The sequence below is a fragment of the Mustela nigripes genome, chromosome 6, assembly GCF_022355385.1.
Source record: "Mustela nigripes isolate SB6536 chromosome 6, MUSNIG.SB6536, whole genome shotgun sequence".
Taxonomy (NCBI): domain Eukaryota; kingdom Metazoa; phylum Chordata; class Mammalia; order Carnivora; family Mustelidae; genus Mustela; species Mustela nigripes.
In genome coordinates this window covers 106945680-106965444 of record NC_081562.1, presented here as the reverse complement: position 1 = coordinate 106965444, position 19765 = coordinate 106945680, and the positions used below count along the sequence as shown (strand labels likewise).

Below are 19765 nucleotides of genomic sequence, written 5' to 3'. Positions count from 1 at the left end.
CAGCATAACTTGAACCATTTTTAATTTTTTAAAGATTAGTTCATTATTTTAACATATGTCTTGCTAGCCTCGTTCTTGTTTCCCTTCATTTTAGATGTTTCTATTATTTTCTGGAAGGATTTAAGTGAGAAAGGCACTTCTCTGCTGGATTATTCACTGAACTGAATTTCTACACATCATTATCTTTCTTATTTTACCAATGAAGGAGCTGAAGTAGAGAGAGAATAAATGACTTATCACATTTTAAACAAGCTTCAATGGCTGAATCTGAGGCAGGTGGTCTTTTGATCACATTCTATAAAACACTATAATAAGCTAGAAGCTGTTTGTGAGCAGTCACATCTTTCTAGGTACATTCTATGTAGCTTTTCCCACATAGTGGTTCAGAAATACTCATCATCTATAAAGACAGTAGATTATCTCAGCCAGGGCTGCTGCTAGCAGTTTGTAACTTTGTACAAACCAGAAGGTATCCCTTCAGGTGAACATGGACCCGAGGGAGCATGGCCCAACCAGTAGAGCACAGGTGAGATCTTAAACCACACCTGTTGGCTGGCTGAACACCTTGATCCAGGCACAGCTTGTACAATTGTATGTGATGACTTTGACCATAGTCACCATTTGCCAATACGACCCCCTTTTGACAGTTCTAATTTAAAAAGAAATTAAGCATTTGAGAGATCGACACAGTCAGTAACATTCCATTTTGATAGGGTTTAGCCCTGCTTTAGGGAACATTCACCTTATGCTTTTTGAACTATAAACGATGACTTCAAGATATCATCCAGAATAATTTCTAGAAATTAATGGAGTGCTAGAATTCAAAGTAAATATGCTAGAGACGAAAAAACCATTCAAGGAGCAAAGGAAACAAGAGTAGGCCAGGCTCTTCAACATCCCTGGATGTGAAGGTTACCACTGAACCTGTGCTCTGATACTACCCAGAATGGGAAGATCTTGGGAGCATTTTGCCAGCTGTTGGGTTAGTCTGCTAGATCTTCTAAATGGTTCTCCCAGTAGCCCTCAGATGACCCTTACCTTCTGTTTTAATCCGCAGGGCTGTCCGGACCAGGGCAAACAGGGTAGCATTGAACATGACTGTCCCATCACTGTTCAGAGGCATGTTCATGGAGACCAGGCGCTGGAGGTTAAGAGGAGGCAAAGTTGGTGATTATAGCAAACAGTTCTCAAACGATCTACAGAACCACCATGGCAGGAGAGTGCTGGGAGGGAGCCTTCAAACTTGTGTGCAAGTGTCAGCAGCAGGTAGGGGTTGGAGGCATGGGTCACTAAAATGTATTCAAAACCTCTTCTGGGGAGAATTTCAGCTCTCCCATAAGTACTCTCACCCTTCTGTACCCAGTGAGGCAGGAATGGAATTTTTCCTTATTAGACCCTTGCTCCCACAAAGACATGTTAAGCCCACCCAACACCCTCCTCAGCTCAAAGGTCTACTCAGGCATATGGATACACTCTCTACTGGCATGCCAGACACTTGCCAGGAGCCCACCTGCCAGCCAGCATTCATCCAGAACCTTGCTAAGAGAGACAATAATGGCAGGTTTGAATTGCAGGAGGCACAGTGTATCCTCTTTTCTGTATATTAAAAAAACATACCTCTGCATCAGGCTGGGTCAAAAGCTTGTTGACTGGGTGAATTGCCCTTTTCTCTCCTTTCTCACAGGCCCAAATTGCTGTTGCTGCATTGTGCCCTGGTGTGGGGACTCAGCACACAGCAGAGTAATTATGAGAAAGAGGACCATGAAAGTTATTCTGGCATTTGCTCTCAAGATATGGTCAAAGATGTTATTTGTTAGATCACATGGTGTCCTCTTATTAATCATAGTGCCAAGAAGAGTTATAATTTTCCTGAGTGATGGGTCTTCTTGACTTTCATGAACAGTGTGAATTGTGGAGCAGTCACTGGGAAGCTGAACACATTGGTAGCCTGTTCAGGCCCCTTTGGAGGCTGTGATGGATGCACTATCACCTCATGCAGGCCACACTTGTCCCTGCTATTTTGTCCATTGGGCTTTGACTTTACATTTAACTTGTGCTTTTTTCCCCTCCTCATATCTTATATAACCTTGGAAATCTTCTAAAATTTTTTTGGGAACAAAATGGAGATATAGGTGAGAAAAAACTGAGCAAAATGGAGCACAATCCAATTCTCTATTTCCCATGAATGGATTATCTGGAGTTGAGGTTTTCTATTTGTGCTTCTTCTATACAGCTCTCTGACCTCACTTCCCCCAACCCCTTTCAGCTCATTGTTATTCCAACAGGGAGTATGGAATGGTGGAAGTGGGAATTAAAAGAAGAGAGGATAGATTAGAAACAGTACTCTTCAGCAACGGCTACCTGGTTGAGATTACAGTGAGGTAAGAGAGGTACCTGAGCACACAATTTATGGAGTGTTCACTCTCAAGGTCATGTGAGGGTCACATGAGCAAGAGTTGGGTCTAAAGACTCACTTAGAAATCTGATGAACAAGATGGATCCTCTCTTTGGTACAATTTGTGAGTGTTTCAGTGATTTTGTACACAATTTTAGGGCTTTACAGGTCCCTGACGCTGATGCATGGACCCTTTAATAGCCCTCTGATCCCAGGAGGAGAACCCTTAATCTATTCATCCTTGGCTGAAAGTCTTCCAGGATGACTAGGTGGTAAAACCTGATGGGACTGGGCATGTGGCTTGTTGGATCATGAGGCATTCACTTCAGTTTTCTTTTATAGAATCTGAGGGTTTATTGTTGGAAGGAACCTTAAAATATAATCTGGCTCAGGCCTATTTCTTTAGCACATAAAATATTATCTTCACTTTCTTAAAGTATCAGTGGCCTGACCAAGGTCACGAGACAAATAGGCTTCTTCCCTCCCATATTTTCTTTTTCTCCTGTGAAACCAGATTATCTCTTACTTTGCAAGCCACGCGGTGAGGGCATAGCTTCCCAAAACCCAGTGGGGGCTGAATCCGCCTGAGCAGGGTCACCACATCCAGGTGTTTGATCCGACCCCTAAAAAGAGGAAAGGCAGAAGGAAAGATCAGTCAGAGGGTCATGGTTTCAGCCTGTAGCCCAAGACTCACGTATTAGACTCTCCACAGCTGTTGCCCTATTGGTTAATCTCAGTGCAGCATTGCAGAATTGCATGGCAAAACTCTAAAACCAATATATACATGTTTAGATTTTAATGAGCAATTTTCCACCAGTTCTATGTTGAATGTGGGAGGAACTTCAGGTAGTGCAATGAGATTCTCACATATACTTGCTGTGGCAATCTAAATAGGTCCAAAAGGCATTTATTAAGTGTCAACCAAATGTAATTGACCAATGAGGGTATCCTTGTACCCAAGGCAGGAATAGAGTTGAGATCTACTTGACTCTAAACATTTTAACTTGAATACTTACTAGTTACTCTTGACACAAGGATCTCCCATCCTTCTATTCAACTGAAAATAGATATGTTTTTGACTTAGTCAAAGATGCTTGGCCTACTATTGCTGGCCCTTGACCCTTGACCCTGGGTTCTGGAGCAATTCAGTGTTTCTAATCAATCTACCCAACGCTAACCTGTGTTGAACCTCTTCTGTGGGTATGGTCACACTGTGTCCTCTGGGCTTTGGGAATCAGTATTTCCCTCTGGGAACTTACTTGGCTTCAGGATCATACTCTGCCCAGATTCTTTTAAATTCATCCAGATGATGGGGACCAAGAATTGACCAGTCCCTTGTCAGGTAGTCAAAGTTGTCCATGATGACAGCTACAAAGAGGTTGATGATCTGCAGAGAACAGAGATATGAAGCGTTTCTTGCCACTTAAATACACTTTGCCAGTTAGTGCCATGCATGGCAGAAGCCTACATTTCTGAAGACCAGCTCTATTTACCATTTAAAATATCAGCCCCTGGATATTTGTCTCTTGGCTATGAACCTGACACGGGTCTCCTCGGAATGGTGTGGGATGAATCCCACATGAGGGCTGTAGAGTTTCCCTCATACCAAACTTTGGGTAGGGTTGCCAAGGACAGAGGGCAGCTTTCTCCACCACCTTTTTTTCACACTCCTCATCAAAGTATCCAAAACATATCGGTTGCCTCTAGCCGCCCCCCCCCCCCAATATCCCTTCTGTCCCCTGGGACACTGCCACCATGACAAGAGCCAATAAGAGATAAGAAAGGTGCTGGTTGGGCTCACTCTGGCCCAGGGCTTTGTGCCCTTTTCTAGTGGTTGGACACTGCTACTAACTGAGTCTTTCCAAGCTGGTTCCTCTGACTGCAAGCTGCAGGGATAGATAGCGGGCCTGGGCTGCCTTGAACTGCACATGAATGATCTGTGGCTGTTTAGTCCCACCTCTGCTTACCAGGAAGGCACAGAGCATGTAGAAGCTGATGAAGTAGAAGACCGCGAAGCTGCTGCCACAGGGAGTTTCACCTTCTGTGCTGTTGCCGGGCTCTGACTCGGGGGCACACTTCTTTCCTGGCATGCAGGCCAGCATGATATCCTGCCATGCCTCCCCTGTGGCACACCTAGGGGAGAGCGGTGAGAGAGTCCACCACCCGTGGGGCCCATCTCATATTTCTGGATCTTTTCTTCATCCCTTGCCCAATCCTCCTCCCCCAGAGGGAACTACTAAATTGAACTTGGTGTTTATCATTCCCTGAATGCTCTGACTAATGTTCACTAAATATGAAGATACATGGCATTGTTTTGAATGTTTTAAAGCTTTCCATAGATGGGAACAAACCACCTTTTCTGAAAAGTTCCTCTTTTTGCCACTCATATTAAGTTTTGGAGATTTATCCATTCGGCTCTCATTTACTCATCTTAACTGCTATATAGCAGTATATTCTATGTATATACCAATTTTTAAAAAAGATTTTATTTATTTATTTGAGAGAAAGCAAGAGCAAGAGCATGAGCAGAGGCAGAGGCAGACACCTCTCTGAGCAGGAGCCTAATGTGAGACTCGATCCCAGGACCCCAGGATCACAACCTGAGCCAGAAGCAGATGCTTAACTGACTGAGCTATCCAGGTGCCCTGTATATACCATTTTAAAAAACCTGCTGTCCTGTTAAAGCTTTCCCTTTTCTTTCCTTTTTTGCTATTACAAAGAACCCTGCAATGAGCATGCAGGTCCATGCCTTGATATCTGCTTAGAAAGTGGAATTTCCAGGTGAAGTAGGTATGTCTTCGTTTTCACTAGTTATTGCTGCTTCTCCAAGAATTATGCTCTTGTCATCAGTGTGGGACAAATGCCATTGCTCTGCAGACCTGTTGACTTTTTTTTTGTTTGTTTTATTGAGGTATAACTGACAAATAAAATTGTAAGATATTTCAAGTGTCCATCATGATGATTTGATCCAACTCTACATTGTGCAAGGATTCCTCCCACCTAGTTAATTAACACACTCATCACTTCACATATTTATTTTCTTTGATGAGCACATTTCAGATTTTAGCAAATTTCAAGTATGTAATAGAGTGTTATCAACTTTCATCACCATAGATCTTCAGACCTTCTTTATCTGGTAGATCAAAGTGTGTACCCTTTTACTAACTTCTTCCTATCTCCACCCCATCCAGCTTCTGGCAATTCCTTTTCTACACTCTGATTCTATGGGTTTAGACTTGTCAACTCTTTATATTAGTGAATTTTTAAAAATGTTGCTCATATGATGGGTGTGAAATGATATTTCATTGCTGTCTTAATTTGTGTTTAAATGGTTAGTGGGTTAAGAACTTTTATTTCGCCTTCTGTTGAACTGCAATGTTCATATTTTAGTCTGTCTCTCGGGTTGCCTTCTGGTTCATTTGTCGTCTTTTTAAAAAAATATATTCTTTCTATTATCATTTGTCATTTACATGCATAACAAGTACCTTCTTTCCGTCTGTGGCTTGTCTACAGCCTTATTTATGGTGAAGCCTATTTATTTTAATGAATCTGAAGTTTATTTTACTTTTTTAAAGATTTATTTATTTATTTGAGAGCAAGAAATAGAGAGAGTTAGCTTGGGGAGGGGCAAAGGGAGAGGGAGAGGATCTCAAGCAGACTCCCCACCATATGCAGAGCCCAACAGGAGGCTTGATCCCATGACCCTGAAATCATGACCTGAGCTGAAATCAAGAGTTGGACATTTAACCCACTGACTGAGCCATCCAGGAACCCCTGATGAATCTAAAATTTAAATTTCACTGTTTTTTTGCCATCTTGTTTGAAGAAATCTTTCCTTATTCTAGGTCATAAAGATATTCTCCTATATATTCTAAAAATCCTTAAATTTTGTTTTCTGTAATAATGCATTAATCTGGAATGTATTTTTGTGCTTGATATAAGGTAGAAATATGCTTTATCTTTTCCTGTGTAGATAACCAATTTTCTTAGTACAATTTATTTAGCAAGTTCATCTTTACCTACTGATTTGAAATATCCTTTCTGACATAAATTATATTTCCATAGATGTGTGTGGGTCTTGTGTTGCCTTTTCATTCTATTCTGTAGGTTTATTTGTCTCTGTAGGTACAAAAGGATCACACAGTCCTAATCACGAAGCTTTGTATTAAGTCTTGCTCTCTTATAAACAGTGAGTCCTTCCAGCTTGTTGTTCTTCAAAATTGCCTTGGCTATTCATTTTTCCTTTTTTCTTACACAGACACGTTAGAATCAGCTCATCAAGTTCCGTGAATAATCCCACTGAGAGTCTTATTGGAATTGTATAGATTAACTTGGAGAATTTGATATTTTGGTAACATTAAGTGTCCCAGCCATCAACATGGCATATCTTTCCATTTGTTTAATGTCTTTTAAGAAATTTTTATAGTTCCCCATGTATATCTTTTGTTAGATTATTTCTAGGTATCTTATTTGAAATAAATAAATAAGATGTTATTATAAGCAGTACATTTAAGAAGTTATATTTATCTGTAAAAGATTTGCTGAATTCTCTTAGCTTTGCAGTTTCTCTTGTATAGTTTACTTGGGCAATTAATTTTGAAAAGAGGTTTTATTTTTTTTTATTGTAGTAAAATACACATAACAAAGAATTAACCATCTTAACCATTTTTAAGTGTTTCATTTACTGGTATTAAATACATTCACCTTGTTGTGTAGCCATTACCACCATCCAGCCCCATAATTTTTTCATCTTGTAAAACTGAAACTCTGTGCCTATTAACTAATAAGTCCCTGTTCTCTTCTCCCCACCGTCATTCCAGACCCTGGCAACCACGATTCTACTTTTTCTGTGTTTACAATTTTGACTAAGTACCTAAAATACGTGGAATCACATAGTATTTGTCTTTTTGTGACTAGCTTATTTCACTTAGTACTGTCCTTGAGCTTCAACCCTGTGGTAGCATATTGCAGAATTCCTTCCTTTTTCAAGGCTGAATAGTATTTTATTGTATATATATATATATATATATATATATATATATATATATATACACTACATTCTGCTTATCTATTACCTATCAATGGGCAGTTGGGTTGCTTCCACATAGGTGCACAAATATCTCTTCTATTCTTGGTTGGGATATATACCCAGAAGTGGAATTGATGGATCATATGATAATTTTATTTTTAATTTTTGGAGGAACCATCATATGATTTTCCACAATGATTATGCTTTTTTATATCCTGCAACAGGGCATAAGGGTTCCAATTGCTCCACATCCTTGCCAACACTTGTTTCCCATTTCGTTTTGTTTTGTTTTTGGATAGTAGCCTTCTTAATGAATATGAGGTAGTAGCTCGCTGTGGTTTTGATTTACATTTCCCTGTGGTTAGTGATGTTAGGCATCTTTTCATGTGCTCCTTGCTCATTCATGTATCTTCAGAGAAATGTCTATTCAAAATCTATTCAAGTCTTTTGCCCATTAAAAAAAAAGATTTATTTAATTTTAGAGAGAGAGTGTGCTTGTGAGTGTCAGTGGTGGGAGTAGGGAGAGGGGCAGAGGAAGCAGGGAAGAAGCAGACTCCCCACTGAGCCAGGAGCCTCCCATGGGACTGGGTCTCAGGACTCTGAATCACAACCTGAGCCAAAACCAAGAGTCAGACATTTAACCAACTGTGCTATCTGGGTGTCCCTGGATCTTGGAACTTTCTGAGGACCAAAACCTTGACTATCTTTTCAGTTTCTATTTGGTTAATTAAAAAAATTCTCTTTAAGATAATTTTGTGATTTATATTTTCCTACATAAAATCATCTACTTTTAAATTTTCTCATATATTGGCATAAATTTGTTCATAATATTTTATCATTCTAAAAATCTCTTCCATATCTATAATTGTGTTACTTTTCTTATTCCTGATGTGCCTTTCTTAAAAAATTGGTTTTGACAAGAGTTTGTCTATTTATTGGTCTTTTCAAAGAACTTAGTTTTAGGGTTTATTGATAAATATTTTTGTTTTATATTTTATTAGTGTCTGCTTTTATTTTAATAAGTGTATTCTTTCATACTTTGGGGTTATTTGCTATTCTTTTTCCATTCATTAGTTTAGTTATTATAGATTTTATAAAACAAGTTTTAGCTCTGAAATTTTCTTTGGTATTGATTGGCACATTTTGTAAATTTAAGATGTACTGCTCTAACTCTTTAATTTCTAAGAAGTATATAGCTTCAGCTGTGAGTTTAGAACAGTGACCCAAGGGGCATCTGTGTGGCTCAGTGGGTTAAGCCTCAGTCTTCAGCTCAGGTCAAATAATCCTAAAATTTGTATGGAATCAGACGAGACCCCGAATTGCTAAGGAAAAGTTGAAAAACAAAAATAAAACTGGTGGCATCACGTTACCTGATTTCAAGCTTTACTACAAAGCTGTGATCACCAAGATAGCACGGTACTGGCATAAAAACAGACACATAGACCAGTGGAACAGAGTAGAGAGCCCAGATATGGACCCTCAACTCTATGGCCAAATAATCTTCGACAAAACAGGAGAAAATATACAGTGGAAAAGAGACAGTCTTTTCAATAAATGGTGCTGGGAAAACTGGATAGCTATATGTAGAAGAATGAAACTCGACCATTCTCTTACACCGTACACAGAGATAAACATGAAATGGATAAAAGACCTCAACGTGAGACAGGAATCCATCAGAATCCTAGAGGAGAACATAGGCAGTAACTTCTTCGATACCAGCCACATCAAATTCTTTCAAGATATGTCTCCAAAGGCAAAGGAAACAAAAGCGAAAATGAAGTTTTGGGACTTCATCCAGATCAAAAGCTTCTGCTCAGCAAAGGAAACAGTCAACAAAACAAAGAGGCAACCCACGGAATGGGAGAAGATATTTGCAAATGACAGTACAGACAAAAGGTTGATATCTAGGATCTATAAAGCCCCTCAAACTCAACAGACACAAAACAGATAATTATATTAAACAAAGGGTCCTGGGATTGAGCCCCTCATCAGGCTCTCCGCTCAGCGGGGAGCCTGCTTTACCCTGCTCCCTCTGCGTGCCTCTCTGCCTACTTGTGATCTCTCTCTCTCTGTGCCAAATGAATAAATAAATAAATAAATCTTTAAAAAAAAAAAGAACAGTGGCTCAAAACATTTAAGTGGGTAGATTTTGGAGGAACTACCAATTTTATGGTTAATTTCTAATTTTTGTTGTATTGAAGTTAGAGATGTTTTAGAATTTATTGAATTCTTCTTTGTGACTTAATTCTTGGCCAATTTTTATGAATGTTTCTGAGTTCTTAAAAAAAAAGTACTTTTTTGGGTCATCTATTGATTACAAATTTACTTAAATTTATCAGTTGTATTTTTAGATTTTTTTTTACCCTTTCTTTTATTTTGTTCTATTTGTTCTGTCATGTTTTTACATGTCTCCCATTGTGTGTGTGTGTGTGTTCATTTTCCCCTTATCATTCATTAGTATCTTTGATATGTTTCCATGTAGTTTTATGATTGTTTTGTAATCTTAGTGGATTATACCTTTTATCAGTAACAAATATCCCTCTTTGTATTGTTTAATGCTTTTCACCCGGAATTTTATTTCTTCTGATGTTATTACTACACCTATTTTTTTTTGAAGTTTTATCTGGTATTCTTTTTCCATTCCTTTATTTTCCCATTCCTTTATTTTACTCTATCATAAACAGGCTGCAATTAGACTTCTTGAAGTCAACATTAGAGTATCTATCTTTTAATAGAGAAATTGAATTTTTAGTGATTAATTTTTGTTTTTATTCCTACCATCTTGTTTTATTTTCTAATTTTCTTTTCCTTCCTCTCCCCTTCCCTTTCTCCCCACCCCACCTTCCTTCTTTTGTCTTTCTTTCCTTTTGCAGAATTGTTAAGGCTTTCCTTGTGCGTTTTTTTTCTTTTCCATCTAGAGATTTGGAATATATATATTCCATTTCTGTTTCTCTAATGGTTTACCTTCAAATATTTAATGTACTTATTTATACACTTTCCACTGGCTGTGTATAGATTGAACGATATCTGTTTCTTTTCCATAAACAAGAGAAGAATGTCAGCACACTTTCATGTTTCTCATTCTTCCTACCTTGTTGAGATAACATAGGATTTCACTTCCAAATTGCTATTAAGGTTTTGGAAATTTTACCTTAATAGTTATTATTTTTTATTAAAAAATTTATTACAAAAGTTTTCAACCATATACAAAAGTAGAAAATACAAAGAAACCCCATGTACCCATCACCCAATCCTAACAAACATCAATATTTTGCTGTGTGTGTTTCATCTACTTCCCCAACAACCCCCTTTACCCTTTTTGGTTGGAGTATTTTATTTTATTATCTTATTTTATTCTTTTGTATTCTCACCTTTTAAAAATACTGAAAGAGGAAGGGCGCCTGGTGACTCAGTTTGTTAAGCATCCGACTTTTGATTTTAGCTCAGGTCATGATCTCAGGATGGAGACTGGGCCAGAGCTTAGTGTGGGCCCAGCATGGGGCTCCCTTCTCAGTGGGGAACCTGCTTCTCCCCTTCTCCCTCTGCCCCTCCCCCTGTACATGCACACACTCTCTCTCCCTCTCTCTCTCTAAAATGAATAAATAAATTTTTTTAAAAAAATTGAGAATTGACACACAATGTTACATTAGTTTCAGGGGTATAACATAGTGATTCCATAGCTCACCATGACTGTAGCTACCATCTGTCACCATATAACAGTATCACAGTACCACTGACTATATTCCCCATTCTGTATCCTTTATCGCCATGATGGGATATCTTGAAGCAAATCCCACACCTCATGTAATATCATTGTATCAACCCTAAATACTTCAATATGCATTCTGAAAATAATAAAACAATATGTTTTACATAACCACAAAATAATTATTACACTTAGAAATTAGCAATAATTATTTAATAAATAATACCTCCCTTAATAATTATTTAGATTTAATATGAGCTTTATGATTTCTTTGCTCATAACTCATAGCTAAAAACTTTATGGTTACTTTACTAATACCATTACTCTCTTCATTCAATATCTTAGATTAATTTTTCATTCTGTAGAAGGGTATCCTTGCATAGTTGTTTCAGAGGTTTATGTAAGGGAGTAAGCTTTCTGAGCTCTTACACTTTTGGAATCAATTTTGCTTTGTTACTTGAATGCTAATTAGGCTGTATTACAGGCATCTCCATTCAAAATATATTTTCTTAGGGTGCCTGGGTGGCTTAGTCAATTAAGCGGCTGTCTTTGGCTTAGGTCATGATCCCAGGGTCCAGGGATCAAGTCCCACATTGGGCTTCTTGCTCAGCTGGGAGTCTGCTTCTCCTTCTCTCCCTCTGCCTGCTGCTCTCCCTACTTGGGCTCTCTCTCTCTATGTCAAATAAAAAGATACACATATATATTTTCTTCATAATATTGCATACATTATTTGTCTTCTATTATGTACTTTTGTTAATGAGAAGTCTAAGGAAAATTGGTATTTTTTTGAAAATAACTCACTTTTTTCTCTTGGATGCTTCTAGGGTATTTTCTTTATTCTTGGTATTCTAAAACTTCTTCATACAGTGTCTGATGAAGGGACTTTTTGACAAACCTATTTGGCACTTAGTAAGCCATTTCAACCTGAAGGCTCATATCTGTATTTGAAATTTTCTTTGATCATCTCTTGATTTCATTCTTTCCATTCATTCTGTTGTTTGTACCTGAACTTGTATTAGAATGATAAATATTAACTTTTATTATAACTTTGATTTATATTAACTTCTATATATATTTTATATGTATTTTATTTATATTTTCAATCTTTTTGTCTTTTGTCCTTATATATAAATAAGTGTATATTTATATATATTTTATTTATATTTTTAATCTTCTGGTTCTTTTGGCTGTATACTGAGAGAACCCTAGATTTGATCCTTCAGCCCATTATTTCATACTTTAGCTGTGCCCATTTTCTGAATATTTCAACAAGGATGTTTTCCTGAGTTGTCTCTTTAATTTGTTCTTCTTAATAATGACTTAATATTGACTTCTCCTCTGTCTTCTGTTTTTTAATTCAATAGATGTAATATGCTCTGCAGCCTCTCTAAAGATATGAATTATATTTATTTTCAAATCTTATGGCTTTATATGTTCTTTTTCCTCCTCTTGTGCTCATTCATCTGCTAACTGAGGATTATTTATCTTTATTGGTATTCGTTTCCCCCCAAAGACTTTGGGTTTATTATTGACTGTTCTTTGTGATTGAGGACCAGTTCACATCTCTGCAGATCAAGTTCTCATTCCAGAGCCTCTCTGGGGACCATGAAAGAAACAGAACATGTGCCACCAGGGGAGGTGGGGAGGTAGCCTCTCTTTGAGGATAGGGGTCCTTGGGGGGACCTGCTCTACTTCTCAGACCCCAACACCCGGGAGCGTGATGGCAAGTGCTGCTCCTTTCAGCTTGTGAGCATAAGCAACTGCTCTCCAAACACAGGTCCTTTGAGGAGCCAGCCTTGTCATGGCCCCAGGTCTCTTCCGGGCCTTTTACCTGCCAATCCTGGAACTGCTCTCACTTCTTCCATAGACCACACATTCTTGGGGATAGGTTTTCCTTAGATCTCGTTCCTTTGTCAGTTGAATCCCTTCTGGTTCCTTCCATTTAGAAATTCCTTGTTCATTCATAGCACTCTTCCATGGTTTTTTTTTTTTTTTTTTTTTAAACCTTCTTTCTTAGTACTGTTAGGGGTTTATTCTTTTAAGAAATACCTGCTGTCATTAAGAAATTTAGGAAAGGAGGGGAGAGGGAGCCATGTGCTCAGTCTTATATCTGGGTTCAGCTCTGGTATTTAAATATGGCACAGGCTTAAGTGTTGTTGTTAGATTGTGGATTAAAGCGGCCTTTGTGTTCTCAAAGTCCACCATCTGAGGGAGGTGGTAATGTCTCACTGATATTTAAAGCGTTGTCATTTTGATTTAATACATTTTGAGTAATAATGACACTTGGGCTTGGGTGTGGGGAAAGGATTCTGTAGAACTCGGTGAAGGTGGGGCTCTCTGAGAGAATGGATTTCTGGATCTTCTGGAAAGGGACCCCGGGAATGGCAGGGAGTTAGTGAACTCCCTGCCTCTCCCAGGGCCATAACATGTAGAGTATATAAGCTGGAATGGATTTTAGAAATCATCTGGTCCAGGGATGGGGTAAATAGTTCTCATCTACCAGCCCCGGTCTAGATGGTCTAGATAGTCTCCTCTAGCAGCCCAGCCTGTGAGGAACAGGAGAGTGAGAAGGACCAAGGGGACAAAGCAAGGGGGTCATTAGGAGTCAGAGGAGGAAGAAGGAGGCTGCGACATGGACTCACTCAGTCAGAAGCAGGCTGAGAAACACTCTTGACCCCAGCTAGGCCTGAGGCCATGGACTTCTGGGAAGGGTGAAGGCTCATGGCTGGCTTAATGAGGAGGACACTAAGTTCATGAGGACATAATAACCAATAGAGCACATGGCATTGACATTGGCAGCTGTACTTGTTTGCAAGGGAACCGAGACTCAGAGAAGTTAGGTGTCTTACCCAAAGCGAATGTGTCACAGGCTTGGCTTTGAGCTGTTTGGCTTCCAGACCAGGGTGCTGTCGGTGTTTGACTTGTGATCCTCTAGCATTTTGGGGGGGCTACTGGCAGGTTTGTCAGTGACCTGTGTGCCACTCAGTGGGAAGTATTACAAATAGCACCGAAATGCCAGCTTTCTAGTGCAGGGAGGGAGATCCACCATCTTTTCCCTCCTTGCCTGCTCCCCTGGAAGGGTTCCCTTGCATTCTATGTCCAGACCTCAGGGCTGCGTCATGGAGGTGTTTGTAAGCATCTGTCCTCAGAGACTCACCTGAAGAGAAGCAGCACAGCTTGGGGAAAGGTCTGGAAGTTGTTGTTCCGGTTGATCTCTGTGGTGTCATTCAGGGCAATTTTCCCAAACACCTAAGCAGGGGGAGAGAAAAGTAGATTCAGCGAAGTGTGGGCAGACAGATTCCTAGTTCCCACCCATTGTTCAGTCATCTCTTCAGAGGTCTTGGCTGACTGGGAGTCAGGCCAGCCCAATAGCTGAACTGAGTCCCCTGGTGTGACCCGACAGGGCCTCATAGGGGCAGGAACCTGCTGCCCCATCCAACCTCTGATCTCCATCCACCACACTGGACAGATGTAAGAAGAAAAATACCCATGGGTCCTCCAGAGAGGTCCTGCCAGGCAGCGGGGAGCTGGGCTGAGAGCAGGTGGACACTGCTACCAGCCCCATGCTTCTCTTTGGGCACAGAGTGCTCTCAGGTGTCCTTTTTGGTTACAAATTCTTGAGAATATATATTTTTTCTCTTTAAAAAAACTTTATTGAGAAATAATTAACAAACATAATTGTATATATTTAAAGTGTACAGTGTGGTGGTGATTTGATATACAATGCTTGTAGAATCATTACCAAGACCAAGGTAATTAACACATCCATCACCTCCCACAGTTAACATAGTAGCTGTGTGTGTGTGTGTGTGTGTGTGTGTGTGGTGAGAATGCCTAAGATCTACTGGCAGCCACTTCCAAGTACACAGCACTGTTACCAATTATAGTCACCATTAGGTCCTCAGAACTCAAGCCTCTGGCCTCCTTTTCATTGCCATTTCAGCCCAGATGTCTACTCTTCTAAATTCAGTTCTTGGATTTTGGCGCAATCTGAAATGTGGGCAAGCTTAATCTATCCCTGAAATTAGTGGTCCCCTTATTTTTTGTGGCCTGTTAGAGCTATGCCTATCTTAGAAGCCGTTGCCCTTGGTGAGGTGGCAGGGTGGCTCTTTTTATCTAAGATTCTGGCCTAGGAACCCGGGGTCTTTCTGCAAAGAATAAACAGGGGAATCTTCCTTTAGGAGCCACTAAGGAAAAGTCCTGGCTGGTGTGAGTGCTGGGCTCTGGCGCTCTCGGGAGCCCCCAGGAGAGGCTGGCTGGAGAATGCCGCTGGCTTGGAGGTAGGGGAACGTGCAGTGGGCACCTGTGAGGGGAGGCCCTTGAAACTGCTGCGTGTTTGATGGGGAGAGCTTGCCGGCCTGACTCCCGCCTTCCCTCCTCCCTCCCTCCCTCTCCCTCCTCCTTCTTTCTTTCCCTTTCTCCTCCACCCTTCTCTGTCATTAGCCCCTCCAGAACGGAGCTGGGTGGGGGCTAGTTCTCAGGCTGTCAGACCTGGGCAAGGGGAGGGGTCTGTTTGACACACTCTTCGTGTTGTTTTCTGGAAGGACCTGTCTCTCCTGAGGCCCTCGGTGTCAGTCGGGGAGTGGTTTTCCCTACAGAGAGCAGAGACCAGGCCCAGGGCAAAGGGGAGAGAAGTGAGGGCAGCACATGGCCGTTCACCCTGCTACATGCAGGATGCCGTTTGAAGGGGTTTTCTAATTCTTCTGACCTTCTTGGCCTCAGAAGTGGAAGCAGAGGGAGGGAGCATCAGGAGCAAGAGGGAGATGTCTGGGAACATGGGCCTGGAAGGCGGGAAGAGAAATAGAGGCCGAGGAGCAGTGGGCCGGCTGTCCTACCTGCATCCCGATCACTGCGTAGATGAAGAACAGCATCACTATCAGAAGAGCCACATAGGGCAGGGCCTGGAAGGAAGCACAGGAGACCATGTGAGGCCAGTGGGGGATGGCTGACCAGATCCCTTCCCGGGGAGTGTTGCGACCTGGCTTTGGGGGGGGGGGGGCACTTCCAAGAGCCCCCACAGAAGATCTGGGCACCAGGAAAAGGCCTGAACCATGGCACTGACCTCTCATTTTCCCTTGGTTTCAATCACCTGAGAAGCAGTGTGGTGCACGGAGATAAGCAGGCTGCAGAGTAACAGATACATATAGTAGGATACCGCTTTAGTAAAAACAATCAAGCATGAACAAATGTCCTCCAACTAGACATAGGCCTTTGTTGAGTAGGGAGAAAGCCGTGAAGGATACACCCTAGGGTTTCCTGGGGAGGTGTGGGTGGAGGCAGGTTACACCCTTCCTTTACGTAGCTCGATGATATCCCACTAGTCATAATAAAAATAATTACTAAGGAGAACTTAAGTAGAAGAAAGATCATGGACTCAAATCTGATTTCTGTCACTTTCTCATCATGAGAGCTTGGCCATATGACTTAACCTCTCTGAGCCTCAGTTTCCTTTTCTGAAAAGTGAGAAGAGTAATGACCTCTCAGGGGTTCTGTGGTGTTTAAACGATAGAAGGCTTACAAAAGGCTGAGTGCGATGCCTCCCACGTATTCGGGTCCCATATATTTTATTCACTCCATGCATGATCTGCCTGGCAGACAACTTAATTTTCCAGAGTCCCTGCCACTTTTCCTGGGGAGAGGCCTTCTGGGGCTCAGGGCCTATTCTGGAATCCAGGCAGCCACACGTTCAAGGCTAGGAAATGCCTTGCCAGGCGTCCACCCGCCACTAGATGGCACTGCGAGATCGCACGGACGGGGCTTCCATCTGGTTGGAGCTGGGCTCCACGTTCAGGCCCCTCCTCACAGTTACCAAGGTCTGTCGCCTTTTCCTAGGAAATAGGTATGTGTGTGGGTGGGGGAGCGGGGAGGAAATATGCTGGCGGCCTCTATAGTCCTCATGGCCATGGGATCTCACGGATAGGGTCAGCCCCCAGTCCTGCTCTCCCTAGAATCCTCAGATTCCCAGGGACTGGGGAACCGGGTATGGCACCTACCGGGAGGTAGGTGGGGCTAGCAGGGAGGGCAGCTGCAGCTCCTCAGAAAGGCCTGGTGGGCAGAGGGCTGCCTATGAGGAGTGCAACCAGGCTGGGCCAGTCAAGGGCCTGGGCCGATGAGTCCCAGGGCTGGAGGCTGCCTGGAATGGTGTTTGTGCCTTTGGGAGAGGATTCCAAAGCAAGGCAGGCACCTGGCCGCAGAGCACTGCCTCTGGCTGCACCTTCAGTTATGGGCATATTTGGACCAGGGACCTCCTCTGTGCCTATAACTGGGCCCAGACTGGCTAGAGTGGGGCACGTGAAAGGAATCCTTTAGTGTAGGGAAGCCCGAGAGTGGTGCTTCCGTGGGCAAGGAGAAGCTGCCTTCAGCGTCGGGCTAGGGAAGAGCATGGACGTTTATGCAGGGGTCCCTACGCCACTCATCTTTAAGGAACTCAAGTGACCTCATGGAGTCTGCTTCTCTTTAACTTCAAACTCACATAACACTCCTCAGAGATGGCCAGGGGCGATCATTATTCTGTTTTCACAGATGGAAAATAATGGCTGAGAAAAGAGAATTAATCCTATAGTTAGGCAAGCCTGGGCCCCTGGGAGGCGACCATGTCTCCTTGAGTGGAGTGACACCAGGGTCCTAGAGAGTTTGGCTGAGATTACAAACAGGTGTGGACAGCAGACATTACAGAAATGTCTATTGGGAGGAAGGTGACAGCTGGATCCTAAACATGCTGAAAGTGGGAGGGGCCCAGAGGTTATCAGATCATCTGGGCCCATGTTTTTCAATTTTTTTCCACCACAAAACCTCTTTGTGCAGTAAATTCTTGCAGAAAAATGCACGGATGAGAGAAGAAAACAGAGCCACTTCAGCCTCTCTTTTACCCCGGCTTTGGGGGAAATCTGGGGCTCCAGGAGCATGCTTTTGAAAAACACAGACAGAGTCCTGGGTTCTCATTATAGATAGGAGGAAAGCAAGGGCATAGAGGGAGACTGCGGTCACACAGCTGCTGAGTAGCAAGGTAAGGCTGGCCCTCGACTCTTAGTGGCACTGCTTCCTGTTCAGGGAGCTCCGGGGGAGCTGGGTACAGCCCCTGGTGCAGCACCCACTCTGGGAGCCAAGGATGCTCTTCTTGTAGCCCACTGAGGGCTAGGTGGTTACCTGGAAGGACTTGATGAAGGTCCACAGCAAGGTCCGGATGCCCTCCCCTCGGCTCAGCAGTTTGACCAGGCGCATGACCCGGAAGAGGCGGAAGAAGGTGATGGAGATGCGGGAGTTCTCCTCTGCGTTCTGGAATCCATCGGCAATAGGAGGTGGTAGTTAACACAGCAACAAGAGAGGTGCAGGCAAGAACGAGGTGGGCCCTGCTCTGAGCAGCACAGCCCTTGGTTGGGGAGGAGGTCGGGCAGGGCAGGGCAAAGTTAGCTGCACTAGCTTCTCTGCCCTGGGCCATGGATGAGGAGGCCAGCTGCCCCCTCTTCCAGGTAGACAACCCAGGCCTGACAACTTTGGCCAAGCCAAGCTGTACCCAGGCCCCTGAGCCTATGACCCTGTTTATCAGGTCTCCCCTTTTCCCCTTCACTCCTGATTTTTAACCCCTGGGTGGAGCTACCGAAGATTCCATAAGGAACTTCCATATGCTTTGAAATCTAGGCCGAAAGCGAGCTGCCTTGGGTGCACCCACCCTCGGCTGCGAGCTGAGATTGCAGCCACAGTCTACGTCGGGCCTGGCAGGGTGACGTGCATCCCGAGTGCGATGTGGCACTCAGCAAGGTGGCTGGGGGGGTCGTGGCCTCCATCCCAGCCAGAGGGGTGATGGCATTGGTGGGCAGGGAGGGCTGACAGAGAATAGGGCTGGAGTGGGGTACCCGCGGCAGGGATCTGGTGCTCTGGCAGCTCAGGACTCCGGATGTCTTGTTGTGCCACCTCTTCCCACGTGGCTGCAGGGACAGTAGGGATAGGGGTGTTGCTTAGCCCACGGAGAGTGTCTGTTTGCAAGCCCTTGCCTCACCTCAGACGCTGAAGCTGTTCCCCTGCTACTCCCCTCTGTTGTGGGGCTTCTGGGAGGCCCCAACCCTTTCTAGACTGTGGGAGATCCCAGAAGGGGTGGGAGGCACACTCGAAGTGAGCCCTAGATAGGTCCGGGTCCAGGTGTAGGAGGACAGAAGGATTCTGCTTAGGGCAGATCATCTCCTCAGGGGAGTCCTGGAGCCCAGGGACAAGGAGAAGTCGAGGAAGAACTGGATGCGGGCCAAGCCAAGCGGAGGCAGGAACCTGGTGCAAGGGCTGCTGGAGTCTGCTGGCCAAGGGCCCTCCTCAACGTGTGGGACCCGGAGGGCTTGGGGCTGAGGCAGGTGCCTGACCAGGGCTGTCCTGTCACCCTCTGCCTCCAGACCTGAGAACAACACAGACTGACCACCTCCCCCGACCCTCCCCCAGCCTGCACTGGCCAGAAAGCTGGTGCTGAGAGCCCTCTGGGAGCCCTCCACCCATTCCCCAGAGCTAGTGCAGCTCACCCAGCCCTTTTGGCACCAGGAGAGAACGGACCTTCAGGCTTCCTGTTACTGTTCCTGTCCCATGCGACCCTCAAGGGAGGAGGAGTCTCCAGGTCACTGGCAGGGAGGATCTGTGCAGGCCCCCCCCTCCCCCA

At 43.3% G+C, this 19765-nt stretch overlaps 1 protein-coding gene across 10 annotated transcripts in view; it reads right to left on the bottom strand.

Moving 5' to 3' along the window:
- CACNA1C (calcium voltage-gated channel subunit alpha1 C) overlaps positions 1–19765 on the bottom strand; it is a 641635-nt gene that overhangs the window by 42052 nt on the left and 579818 nt on the right. For all 10 annotated transcript variants that reach the window (XM_059403911.1, XM_059403906.1, XM_059403901.1 and 7 more), the window contains 7 exons: positions 18277–18405; positions 15966–16031; positions 14288–14379; positions 4363–4528; positions 3655–3782; positions 2922–3018; positions 1039–1141 (listed from right to left, as the gene is read on the bottom strand). In XM_059403911.1, coding sequence (XP_059259894.1) covers positions 1039–1141; positions 2922–3018; positions 3655–3782; positions 4363–4528; positions 14288–14379; positions 15966–16031; positions 18277–18405 — 781 coding nt within the window. The remainder of the gene's footprint in view (positions 1–1038; positions 1142–2921; positions 3019–3654; positions 3783–4362; positions 4529–14287; positions 14380–15965; positions 16032–18276; positions 18406–19765) is intronic.